This window comes from Hippocampus bargibanti, linkage group LG22 (genome assembly GCF_051943395.1).
Source record: "Hippocampus bargibanti isolate YZ-2025 linkage group LG22, ASM5194339v1, whole genome shotgun sequence".
Lineage (NCBI taxonomy): Eukaryota > Metazoa > Chordata > Actinopteri > Syngnathiformes > Syngnathidae > Hippocampus > Hippocampus bargibanti.
In genome coordinates this window covers 5743464-5757856 of record NC_142755.1, presented here as the reverse complement: position 1 = coordinate 5757856, position 14393 = coordinate 5743464, and the positions used below count along the sequence as shown (strand labels likewise).

Sequence of the window (14393 nt, the reverse complement as noted above, 5' to 3'; positions counted from 1 at the left end):
AAACTACACACAACATACCTTATTCTATGTATAATAAATGTGCTATTGTATTGTAATGAAAGAAATACACCGCATTGTATCATAAAGTCACTATTTACATTTGTGATGGTCATTTATGGCTTGATGGAGTGGCGTTGGACGTCGGAAGGTCAAAGGGAATTGCTGTTTGGAAAGAGAGGTGCATTACATGAGGACTGTAATTAAAGAAATAAATTGTGCTGTATAATAAAGTTTTATTTACCTTTTCGATGGTCGTGGATGGCTTATGGAAGGAGAGTCACCATCCATAAGGACTGTTGGTAACTTAACCTCTGGTGCTGTTCAGTAGTGTGCTTCCGCCGAAGATCACTCCGCCAGCCGTGGTGGGTGTGTATTATGAAAATAGTGCTTATTATAAGGTTTAATTTTCATACATTTGATGTTTGTAAGATGAAAAGTTTGTAAGTTAAGGTGTTTGTAAATTGAGGTCTCACTGTATTTGTTACGTTCCCTCCACCCTCCACCCCCTTTCTATCTCTTTTGGGCATGGCAGACTGAAGATGTCAACCGGACCTTGGACAACGGCAGGAAGCTCCTTCACATTGCCTGCGACTTTGGCCAGACCCGCATGGTGGAGTTCCTCATCTCCAAGGGAGCAGATATCAACGTAACCAGGATTATGTTCCCAATATATGCATTTGTGTTTTTTTTTTCTTGTTTGTTTTTGTCTTCACCTCCAATAAGCGGCGCACTGCGTCCCATTTGCAGGCTACCGACAAACATGGACTCACTCCGCTGTTCTATGCCTCCCTCGAAGGTCACGTCGCCTGCGTCAAGTTCCTGCTAGCACAGGTTGGTTGATGTATTTTACTTGTGGAATTAAGTAATTCATATAATCACGTGCACCTACTGTATGAAGCCGTTCGCTTAAAACATTGACGAGACTGCAGTCGCCATGTAAAAAAAGCTACGTAGCGGCGTGGAATGATTTTCGGAGTATAATGGAGCAAAATCCGTGTTTCTGCAGGGGTTTAAAATCTTGTTATTGTCTTTGAGATGGGCTGCGTTTGTTTATTGTTTACTCCACATTTGGAGTGTTTTCTGCACCACGACCTCATTTGAACTTAGAAAGAGCCTGCTGACTGGCGTGGCTCATTCACGGCAGCTCTTGCCAGCAAACAAGAGGCCTTTGTGCGCTCCCGGTTGACCATGGGAGCTGACCCCTTCGCTAATACGTGTCACTTTTTCGTGCTAACTTTGCTGTTGTTGCCACGGAGTCGCCCGTTTCAAAAGGCAATTTAACCCGAATCTGTGTTTACGTGAGTTCTGACCATGCCGAAATTGTACTTTTTCCCTCTCAAAAATATGTTTTTGGTCCATACTTTTGACTTTTTGATGCATAAAAGTTCCCTTTATTCTGCTTAACAATTTTTTTTGCTGTTGTGAATATTAAATGTTTAAAAATGTATTTGCGAAATACATAACTAGTTGCACATAAAAAAATGCAGAAATGAACTAATTCATGTGCAAAAATGTGTCCACTCCAGTGCCAGGGTTTTTGTCATTGTCACTTGAATTCCAGGACCCACAGAATATTGAGTTTTAGAACTACAAAAAGATTCAATGCAGCGTAAGAAACTTTAGACTCTCTTCTTTCATTGGAAGAAAATAGTTAATTCCTAAATTATATGGGTCTGGAGTTATATGATCTTGAAATGGGGTCAGGTGTACAAAATACAATACATGTTGATTTATATAGCGCTTTATAGATGCTGGAACAAAGCGCTAACGTGGAAAAAGGGAAATGCTGTCGCCTTGTGGAAAGGGGAAAAAAAATCCCGGAGGCCAGGGCCATTGCTTTATCGGCACCCAAGCATGAAAAAAAAAAAACGAACAAATTTGAGAATGTCGCTCTGTCATATTTTTAATTCAAGAATACGTTTGTGAATAAGTTAAATGCTTTAAAAATATTTTAATGAAAGATACAACTGATTTTTTTTCAAATATTAAAAGAATAATGTCCACATAAAAATACATAAATTAATTTCTTTAAAAAAAGGTTTGAATCATGTAAATGTCAGCTTGGTTCAACCTCCTCCGTGTTGTCCTTTCCAGGGCGCCGATAAAAGTTTGAAAGGTCCGGACGGCAAGATGGTCACCGAGATGCCCATCGACGATCACATCATGGTGCTGCTCAAGTGATGGGGGCGGGGGTCAAAGGGCGTTGCGCATCAAGACGGGACTCTGCGTGGAAACCAGGTGGTCTTCTCCTCACTGCTTCTTTTTGTTAGCCCCTCATCTTCCCTGTTTCATGGTTTTTTTTTTGTTCTTTTCTCACGTCTCTCGGGTGTGGTTTCCTCTCCCTCTCTCATTTATTTTTATTTTGTTGGGTTAATCACCATTAAACGGGAGGATCGGTGGAGGGTGCGCGCTTAAGTCGCTCCTGATTAAACACAAAGCTTATTAGCACTCAGAACAAAAGTTGCTCTTAGCCGTGATCATGTGTTCTTTTTTGCTTCTCTGGCTTCCGAATTGTACAAAGGAGTGTTTGGGGACACACTGAACAGAAAAAAAATATATATTATTCTTTTCAGTGTGTCTCCAAATGTCTTTCGTAGAATTGCACTGTGTTGAAATATCTTCTTTTTTTTTTTTTAAATAACGCAACTACTCCCGAAAGTTCCTTTTTTTTTGTATTGTTTTCATAGCGCATTGTATTTCCTGTGTCCATTGACCAATCACAATGCTGGCTCATAACAACTACAACACTTGAATGTTTTATTTTGCGGGTCAGAGGGGGGAGAAAATCCTGCTAACAGTAAAACAAAACTAGCCAGCGATATTTGAATGTTTGTTTTGCAGTGAAGTGGACAGTGTGAATCCACTTTCCGAAATAGTAATAGCCCTTTCCCCACTCATCCCCCCCCCCCCCCAGCCCTCTACTTGAATTCGCTTTGGATACATGTCAACTCTGCCGGGACATGTCGTTGCTCTCTTTCTCTCTATCGGTTGATTTCAAACAAAAATAACTGCTATGGTGTATTAAAAAAAAAAGAAAAAGAAAAAAACAGTTCAAAAAGAAACGGTCTCGCTGACTTTTATGTGACAATAAGTCTGTTTAAAAAAAAACAACCAAAAAAAAAAAACAGTAATAAAAATCTCTATAAACGTTCATTTAATCTGATCTGTTTGTGATCACAATGACAAAGGAATGTTTTGTCTGTCAAATAGTTTGAGTTAGAATCATTTTTCTCTCCCACTACAAGCCCTCCCCCCCGCCCCCCAGCATCTTCCCTGGACAATTCCTCTTTGACATCTCGGATTCCGCTACGGTAATTAGTGCGCAAATGCCAGATTGTAACGACAAAAGCCGTGCTCAGATGATCCCCCAGCACATTAGACATCTGCATAAAAAAATGAGGTATTTACATTCGCATATTTTTAGGCGGTAAAGTGACCAAAAAAACTTGCAGTGTTAAATAAACGGGGATTTTATTTTTTTTAAGTTTTTTTTATTTTGCAGTTTAATAAAATAATCAAAATCAGAAAGCCTTTAATAGTGCCACAATTGGGGGGAATTTTCAATCGACAGCCGCAAAATTGAAAGGGTGAAAAGATAAAAACAAATATATATATATATATATAATATTATATGCATATACAGTAAAGTCTCGTTATATCGATATTCAAGGGAGTCCGAAAAAATATCGATATAACCGGGACTATCGATACAGTAAAGTCTCGTTATATCGATATCGGATATATCGATAGTCCCGGTTATATCGATATTTTTTCGGACTCCCTTGAATATCGATATAACGAGACTTTACTGTATATCCGACCCTGTTTGCATGTAATTTTCTCTGTGCGTGCATAGAAATAGTATCGATATAACCGGGACTATCGATATATCCGATATCGATATAACGAGACTTTACTGTAGTAATGTAAGACTGAAATTTTTAACTGTGCAAAAATTGTTTGGGAAATAAAACTGTACATCAGGGGTCATTTTTTGCCGCGGGCCACATTGTTGTTGTGGTTTCCTCTCGAGGGCCGTTATGAATTTGGGGAAGTCATTAGAATGTTTAAATCCCTTCAAATATTACAACTAGAGCACACAGCAAATTAATGAATAACTCGTTTTCAAATCTGAAGTCAAGAATAATGACTTTTATTGTGGTTGACATCCAAAAATATGAAATTTTGGCTCAGATTTTAGCAATCATCATGGAATTTAACAAGTTTGATTTGCTTTCGCGGGCCGAAAAAAATGATGTGGCGGGCCGGATTTGGCCCGCGGGCCTTGACTTTGACACCTGTGCTGTACATAGTCCAAGTATTAAAAAAAACATATTTCATAGATGGAACTGTCTTGAGTCAAGTAACGTCAAGTTACATAACAGAATAGCTAGTTCACAAATGTGTGGCTTTTTTTTCCCCCTTGAGTAGCATAAAAAAAATGCAAATTGATTCATTTTGTCATGGCCAAAGATTCCTTTTCACCGAAAAATCAAATGGCGACCATTAAATCGCTGCCACACGACGGCGTATATTTCCTCTGATATGACAATGAGGCGCTCTAAAGCCCATGAGCTGTCACGCTGGGCTTTTACTATTATTATTGTTATCATTATATTTTATATTACTAGTCGTAGTAGTAGTACTATTGTGTATTGTTATTATTAGGAGTAGTAGTAATAGTTTATAATTTATATTATGATTATTTTATTCATAGTATATTATTTTATTATTTTAATTCTCATGTTTTTTTATTATTATAGTTATAGTAGTAGCATTTGTTATTATTAATAGTAGCTTATAATTATATGTTTTTTTTTTATAATTTTATTGTTATTTTTTGTTATTTTTATTAGTAGTAGTAATGATAGTAGTAGTAGTTTATATTTTTTTAGTATTATTTTATTAGTAGTATTATTATAATGTAATTATTTTCATTATTAGTATTATGTTCTTATTATAGTTATGAGTAGTAGCTTTTTGTATTATTATTGTTATTTTTAGTAGTAGTATATAATTATATGATTATTTGTATTGTTTTATTATTAGCCATATTATTTTTATTATTATTGTTATATTAGTAGTATTAGTAATCACAGTAGTCAGAGTTTATTATTTTATTAGTCATATTATTATAATTTTATTATTTTTATGATTAGTATATATTTTATTATTATACTTATTAGTAGTAGCATTTTGTATTATTATTTGTAGTATTTTATAATGATATGATTATTTTTATTATTGTTAGCATTATTATTTATTTTTATTGTTATTTTTATTAGTAGTAGTATTAGTAATGTTTTTATGATTAGTATATATTTTATTATTATACTTATTAGTAGTAGCATTTTGTATTATTATTTGTAGTATTTTATAATGATATGATTATTTTTATTATTAGCATTGTTATTTATTTTTATTGTTATTTTTATTAGTAGTAGTATTAGTAATAATAGGAGTGGTTTAGATTTTTATTTTTCTTAGTGTTATTATAATTGTATTTATATTATAGTTAGTAGTAGAATTTTATATTATTGGTAGTAGTTTATAATTATTATTATTATTTTATTAGAATTATGTTGTTATTATTATTAGTAATAGTAGTAGTAGTAGTAGTATTTTATAATTAAGATGCATACCTATCCTCTAAATCCAACATCTCCGTGACGAGTGAATTAAAGGCGCTCATTAAACGTCGTCGTCGCCCGTCGGCTCTGCCGCTGGCATGCCGCTGACCAAACCCGATCGGCGATGATTGACAGATGCCGTAATTAGCATCCGTGTGCTGGCTGCGCACATTAAAAGTGTCACTTCCATTGTCATCAGACGGCTCAACATGCTGCTTAATGAAGTAGCAAATCCAAATCATTAGCATAATTAATACGGACTCTTGATTGCCTTTCGGGCATATTTGCCTCCGTCTGTCTTCATCTTTTATCAAATCCGTGTCCTGTGCATTAGTTGATCTTACGGGTGATCTGTTACTAATCTATAACTTATTTTCTCCCAATGAGGAATCGGCATCTAACATTAACTCATTCACTGCCATTGTTGAATTTATTATTAATTATTAAAATGATTTTGGCATGTGATTTTGCTTCTTTAACGCTAGGTCGTCTATAATCGTACCGTGAGTTAATCTGCGAAACATTTTCCGCGACAATATATTTCTTACTGGACCCTTCGCACCCTGCCCACCACCTTTTCCAGCGAATCCCCTCAGGCAGGCGCTACCGATCTATACGCACCAAATCCAGCAGACATTTAAATTCCTTGTGTGTTCGACACACTTGACCATTAACTCATTCACTGCCATTGCCAAATTTATCCTGGAATTGAGAATTTGATGGAGAGCGCTATTCCCGAATTTGTTCGGGTTTCATTTTTTTTTCATGCTTGTGTGCCGATAAAGCGCTGGGCATGGCCTCTGTCAATGTTTTTTCTTTTCTACAAGGAGGCAGCATTTCCTTTTTTTCATGTTCGCGCTTTGTTACACAATCAAATGTTAAAGCGCTATATAAATCAATATGTATGTATTGTATTTTTCTACCACTGCCCCCATTTCAGGCTCATATAACTCCAGAATTTAGGAATTAACTTTTTTTTTCTGATGAAAGAAAATCATTCAAGTTTTCTTATGATGAATTGAATGTTTATGTAGTCCTAAAACTCAATATTCTGTGTGTCCTGGAATTCGAGTGACAGTGACAAAAACCCTGGCACTGGAGTGGACACGTTTTTGCACATCATCTGGCAGTGAATGAGTTAAGTAAAGTGGGCTCAAGCTTGATGCAGGCGGAACGCCAAACAGTCGCATCTAAATGAGAATTTCATTTAAATTCTAAAATTACATTCTAAAATGTTGCCTTCATGTCACTGTTGTTTATTATTTTGCTTAATGTTGACTATTTTGTGATGCGCTTGGTTACTGCTGCAGCTGTTGTCAAAGCGCTATAATAATAATATTAATAATAATAATACATTTCGTTTGTAAGCGCCTTTCAAAACTCTCAAGGCCACTTTACAGTCACAGGATAAATTATTCTATGGGTGAGCAGCGGCAGCCACATGCGCCATCGTTCACTCAACCCGTAATAACTCAAATTAATAAAAGGCTAGCTAGCTATGAGATAGCTAACAGATAGCCAGCCAGCCAGACAGCCATTCGGATGTTTTGTATTGTATTCTTCTTATGCTGCATTGAATGTTGATGTAGCCCTAAAACTCAGTATTCCGTGGGTCCTGCAATTTGAGTGAAAATGACAAAAACCCTGGCACATGGTCTGGCAGTGAATGAGTTAATGTAAATACTACCCGACTGTTGAGATTTTTTTTTTTTTTTTTTTGGGGGGGCGTAGCGAATGGCTGTTTTATCAACTTTAACGGCGCCATTCATCCGCATTGACGGCGCTTCCCAACAAGACAAGGCGATATGTCACGCCATTGATTTGAGCTTCTCTTGTATTTCCTGTATTCGTTCTCCTTCATTACCTTCCTGTTTGTTGCCCGCCATCGCTCCCCCAAACCCCCCACCACCCCCCGAAGCAGACAGGCTAATTCGCTTTGAGTCTTATCGGGACAAAAAGATCACATGCACTCTATTAACCTTTTCCGGGTGCCCTCTTACTGTACACTTCATGATTATCATGGCCGCCGCGGTGCACTTGGTTCGCTTGTTGCGCACCTTTATTCCCCATCTTGCGTGATAACGAATGTTTACGAAACAGAAGAAGTAGAAGGGGTTTTGGGGGTTGAATGCTTTTCATGGTGCCATTTATCTACGCAGTCATGCAACTAACAAATGCATCGCGGAGTAGAGGGAAGGCCACTTTTGAATGCGTTTCACTCTTCCTGTTTGTCGCCATTAGCATATTATTGCTAAGTTAGCATACTGGCTTCCTATTCGAAAACTTTTTTTGTCTCAAATGACTTCTACTGAGCATATTTTACAAAGATTCCACGGCATATAGCTATATTTTATGTTTTAAGACTCACGCTGAATATTCCGGAAGTCTTGTTTTTGAGTTGGTGACGAGTCCTCACCCTACGTCACTGAAGGAACGCCCCTGACCGAGAAAGCGACACACAATGAATTTTGGGTACTTTGTTTGGTCTGAAAAATTCGTGTTGATGGCAAAATTAGAAGGAAAACTACATAAATTACACGATGGAGAATCGTTGTGAGTTGCACCAAGACTACTATTTGATACTAGTTGACACAAATTCCCAGCAGACAAATCAGCCCATTTCCAACGGAGCTTGTGCGCCATCTTGTGCATTTTCTGGGACGCTACATTGGAGTCCTGACACCTCAAAATGACACAGAAGGACTTCTTTAATTGAATGCAAATATTTATGCTTTCCTCTTCAGAACGATTTGAATCATATTCATAACTGGATGAGTAACAAGAAAGCATCTTCTCCGAATCTGAAGCCATTGTTTTGATTCTCGGCAAAGGCGAATATGTCATAGAGTGACGTCACGAACAAGGGGGCGGGACCTTGTGAAACCCGCCTTCTCCGAGGTCATTTTGAAGTAGTTTTGGGACAATTTAACTCATTTTATTGGTGTTTTGCATTTGACTAAAAATATCAGCCTGTGTGTTTTGGGTATTTTAGATGCTATGAAATGTTTTTCTGATGTCAGTTAGTACACCTAAAATGGTGTTGCTTGTCCTTTAAACAAGTGGCGGGAAAAAAAGGTTTTCTAGTCGTGACGTTAAACCGCGTGGAATGTATCATCGGATCGGTATTAAATGTGTGTGTGTATATATATACAAAGATATATACAAAGACTAGCCGAAAAAAATATCGATATAACCGGGACTATCGATATATCCGATATCGATATAACGAGACTTTACTGTATACAGTAAAGTCTCGTTATATCGATATATCGATCCGATATCGATATAACGAGACTTTACTGTATACAGTAAAGTCTCGTTATATCGATATCGGATATATCGATAGTCCCGGTTATATCGATACTATTTCTATGCACGCACGGAGAAAATTACATGCAAACAGGGTCGGATATATCGATAGTCCCGGTTATATCGATATTTTTTTTGGACTCCCTTGAATATCGATATAACGAGACTTTACTGCATATATATATATATATATATATATATATATATATTTTTTCCGCGCCACAGGGATGATTATTCAGACTAAATACCTGCTAACAGTTGACCACGATTTCCCTGTTTGAGCCAAAATGGAGTCCGGTTTTTGGGACTTGTATTTTGCATGGCAGATGCTCCTTTGTCCACCCCCCCGTAATTCGGTCTGTAATACAGTAAAGTCTCGTTATATCGATATTCTCGGGAGTCTGAAAAAATATCGATATAACCGGACTATCGATATATCCGATCCTGCGCGCATGTAATTTTTTTCCTTGCGTTCATAGAAATAGTATCGTAATAAGCAGTACTATCGATATAACCCATATCGATATAACGAGACTTTACTGTAGTTGCGCAACTTTCACGCCGCCATCTTATTAATTCCATCCTCCCGCCATTTTGATTAGCGACCCCGGGGAATGATCGGCTGACGTCACTTAATGGCCTGTCAAGGCCTCACTCATCGTTTGTAGCGTCCAGTCGCTAATGATAACCCAGTCGGGGGGGGTCTCGTTGGATATCGGCGTAGCAACCCTCGAACCCGCTGAGATTTTTGTGTCGTCTGCTTTTAATTGCACACGACCCCTCAGCCATCGCTAATTACGGCATAACCGGCGCAAATAAAACTGACGTTTGACAGATCTTACATTGCACCAAAGACGTTGATTGGATCTGAGGTTGATTTGGGCTGCTTTGCGATGGCCGCCTTTTGTCTGCAAGCGTTCGACTTTTTTTTAATTACCGAGCAGATGTGACGGCTTGACTGGGGGAAGGCGGTGACGGATGCCACCGAATGAGACGCTAGGCTTTGAGCAAGAGGGTTTCGAGGCCTCGCCGTGCTTGACATTCGCTTTGAAAATAGACAATAGACAAGTGCCAGTGTTAGATGCTGAATATGTCATACTTTCAAAACAAAAAAATGGATGTTGAAATTATACATAAAACGTGATTTGAAGGATTTCAGTGAAGCCTGATTTAATGAAAAAAAAATCCCGTGATATCTTCAGGATTTTTTATTTTTTAACGCTGAGATCAATGTCTCCACACTGCCACCTTCTGGTCACAAGGATTACTGTAAACTGCATAACCATATCATAGACAACAGATAATAATTATAACACATTTCATTTATATGCACATTTCAAAACTCTCAAGGTTACTTTACAGTCACGAGAAGTTTTTTTTTTGCTGTGGGTGAGCAGCGGCAGCCACATGCGCCAGCGTTCACTCAACGCGGAATAACTCAAATAGATAGAAATCTTGCTAAAAGCCAGGTAACAGCTGGATAGATAGCTAATAGATAGCCAGCTAGACTAGCCAGCCAGACAGCTAATAGACAGCAAAAGTATAACAAATAGATAGCTAGCCAGATAGCTAATTGAAGAAGTTATCATTGGATTGGATTGGATTTGCCTTTATTAATCTCACAGTGGATACATTTACATTTCACAGCAGCAAAGTCATTAATTATATTTATATATCATATTCAAAAGTTTCATGTTTAGAAGGCCCACAATAGAAGCACAGAAAATCTGGGGTCAATCTGAGTTGAACAGACACAGCCTGTTAAACTGTCATCTTCATGTAGAAGATCTGGCCATGGACTCATTTACGAATTGCTAAAGTCCTACACAGGAAGAGCTCATTAACCAGGTTATAAATCTATTGGTTCTCTGACATCATATTACAGTAATCCCTCGTTTATCGCAGTTAATGCGTACCGAAATCACCCGCGGTAGATAAAAAAAAGCGCGTGGAGTGAAGCCGATATGTATTGGTAAATTTATGAGTAAAAAAAAAAAATAGTTATAAGGCCAAATTTAGTGGAACACAGTACCGTACATGCATAAAGAAGCACAGTAAATAAGCAGTCCACTATCAACATACAGTATATACAGTACAGACGCTCCCGTACTTATGAACATTCGAGTTACAAACAACGGTGCATACAAACATTTTTGTAGTAACATATGTAGTATTCTCTTCCATAAAGCTTAAACACACTTATTTCACATACTTTTTTTCTCTGTTAACGCTTTGTTCCAGCTGCAGCTGTTGTTAAACCGCGACACAGACACTAACCCCTACTTACGAACATTTGAGTTATGAACAACGGTACATACGAACATTTTTTGTGGTAACATATGTAGTATTCACTCCAGTTGTACATGTACATATCTTTATAGAGCATATATTTTATTAAATGTTTATTATTCAGTGCAAACTAATACAGGTTACTGATACAGGCCTCAAACATACTTATATAAGCCTTAAACATACATTCCATACAAAATATAGCACTGAAGCAACTTATGAACAAATTCACCTTACGAACGACTGTAGAACGTATCTTGTAAATCAGGCAGCGTCGGTAGTTACGGATTGCATTACAGACACTCCCCTCTTTATAACCATTCAAGTTACGAACAATGGTACATACGAACATTTTTGTCGCAACAGATCAGATCAGAAAGCCTGAACGGCGTCGGTTGCCCTTTAAATCGTCTCACAATGGAGCAATTTGCAATATGTAGTATTCTCTCTAGTAGTACATGTATATATGTTTATAGAACATATTTTTTATTCAATATTATTTTGTCAGTACAAACCAATACAGGTTACTCATACAAGCCTTAAACCTACTTATATAAAACTTAAACATACAGTAAAGTCAAAAATACAGATACAGTAAAGTCTCATTATATCGATATTCAAGGGAGTCCGAAAAAATATCGATATAACCGGGACTATCGATATATCTGACCCTGTTTGCATGTAATTTTCTGCGTGCGTGCATAGAAATAGTATCGATATATCCGATCCTGCGGCATGTAAATTTTCTCCTTGCGTTCATTGAAATAGTATCGTAATAAGCAGTACTATCGATATAACCAATATCGATATAACGAGACTTTACTGTACTTATATAAGCCTTAAACATACAGTACCGTCCATACAAAATGTAGCACTGAAGCAACTTACGAACAACTCGTTTGTAAGTTGGGGAACGTCTGTATAATATTTCCAGGTATACTAGTCTTTCTTGATGTAACGTATCGTCGATTCATGGACATTGCAATGGCGGTCAACAGCGGCATAACTTTCACCTTCCCTCAGTTTGTCAAGTCATTTGACTTTTTTTTCACCAGTGTCCGAGTGGGGTCGAACACATGAAAAAGCTTTTCGACTCGTAATCTCCGGTTGTGTCTCTCAAAGCTTATGAAACGGAAGGGGGGGGGATTCATATCTACTTGTATTGCCGCAAACAGAACGGCGTCCGACACAAACAAGCACAAGCAGATCTGATTTCCTCCTCGCTCGTGGATTTTTAAAAGGCAGATAATATTCCGATGGCGTTCTTATGGGAAATTAAAAGCTGGTCAACAACAAGGGAGCAGATATCATTTAACCCCCGTTCTCACTGGAATTGGCAATGACCGCGGAAGGGTGCAGCTGGGAAAAAAATGCTCAAGTCACAAGCAATTGCAAATAGTCAATGCTAATACACTGTGAAGTATTTGATGTTAGCTTATATGTCCTTTAATTTAATAATCAGTATTAAAAATGGTCAATATTGGTCAAATAATTTAACATGTATTTTTTTTAAATGCTTTTTGTTTGTAAAAAAAAATGTATTATAATTAAATGTTAAACTTATTTCATAAAATATTTGATAGTTTTATTGCATATTTTTCTACAGTGGTCACTTTTACAGGTACATTTTTTTTTTTTGATTTATTAAATTATAAATAAAGGTTAAACTTAGTTTAAAATATAATAACATATTTGATAGTTTTATTGCATATTTTTCTACAGTGGTCACTTTTACAGGTACATTTTATTTATTTTTTTTTTGATTTATTAAATTATAAATAAAGGTTAAACTTAGTTTAAAATATAATAACATATTTGATAGATTTATTGCATGTTTTTCTACAGTGGTAAGTTTTATGCATACAGGTAGATTTTTAAATCTTGGATTTATTAAATTATAAATAAATGTTAAACTAACTTTATAATATAAGAAAATATTTGATAGATTTATTGCATATTTTTCTGCAATGGTCAGTTTTATGGGTACATATTAAAATCTTTGATTTATTAAATTATAAATAAATGTTAAACTTACCTAATGATATAATAAAATATTTGATAGATGTATTGCATATTTTTCAACAGTAGTCACTTTTACGCATACATTTTAAAATCTTTGATTTATTAAATCATATGTTTCAAGTAAAATAAAATGTGATAAACATTTTAAAAATCTTTTTTTAAGAACCAGTATTAAATATGATCAATATCTGTCAAATAATTTGATATTTTCATTTTTTAAGTGCATTTAATTTATGAAAAAAAAGATAAATACATGTTAAATTTACTTTCTAATATCCTAAAATATTTGATACATTTATTGTAGATTTTACAATCGTTTTATGCATACATTTTTATATTTTGGATTTATTAAATCATAGTTTAATTTGTTTCAAGTAAACTAAAATTCTGTAAATATTTTTAACAAATATTTTATTTAGCAATTGTTGAGTAAAATGTATGAATTTATTTTACATTTTAAAAATATTTTTTTAAGAACCAGTATTAAATATGATCAATATCTGTCAAATAATTTGATATTTTCATTTTTTAAGTGCATTTAATTTATGAAGAAAAAGATAAATACATGTTAAACTTACTTTCTAATATCCTAAAATATTTGATACATTTATTTTTTTATTTTTTACAACCGTTTTACGCATACATTTTTATATTTTGGATTTATTAAATCATAATTTAATTTGTTTCAAGTAAAATCAAATTCGGTAAACATTTTTAACAAATATTTTATTCAGCAATTGTTGAGTAAAATGTATGAATTTATTTTACATTTTAAAAATATTTTTTTAAGAACCAGTATTAAATATGATCAATATCTGTCAAATAATTTGATATTTTCATTTTTTAAGTGCATTTAATTTATGAAAAAAAGATAAATACATGTTAAACTTACTTTCTAATATCCTAAAATATTTGATACATTTATTTTTTATTTTTTACAACCGTTTTACGCATACATTTTTATATTTTGGATTTATTAAATCATAATTTAATTTTTTTCAAGTAAAATCAAATTCGGTAAATATTTTAACAAATATTTTATTTAGCAATTGTTGAGTAAAATGTATGAATTTATTTTACATTTTAAAAATATTTTTTTAAGAACCAGTATTAAATATGATCAATATCTGTCAAATAATTTGA

General features: G+C 35.1%; 1 protein-coding gene across 2 annotated transcripts in view; it reads left to right on the top strand.

The window, feature by feature from the left end:
- Positions 1-2633, top strand: part of mtpn (myotrophin) — a 104597-nt gene extending 101964 nt beyond the window's left edge. For both annotated transcript variants that reach the window (XM_088988457.1, XM_088988456.1), the window contains 3 exons: positions 533-646; positions 748-831; positions 2095-2633. In XM_088988457.1, the coding sequence (XP_088844583.1) occupies positions 533-646; positions 748-831; positions 2095-2181 (285 nt within the window). In that variant the 3' untranslated portion in view covers positions 2182-2633. The remainder of the gene's footprint in view (positions 1-532; positions 647-747; positions 832-2094) is intronic.
- The last annotated feature ends 11760 nt before the right edge of the window (positions 2634-14393 follow it).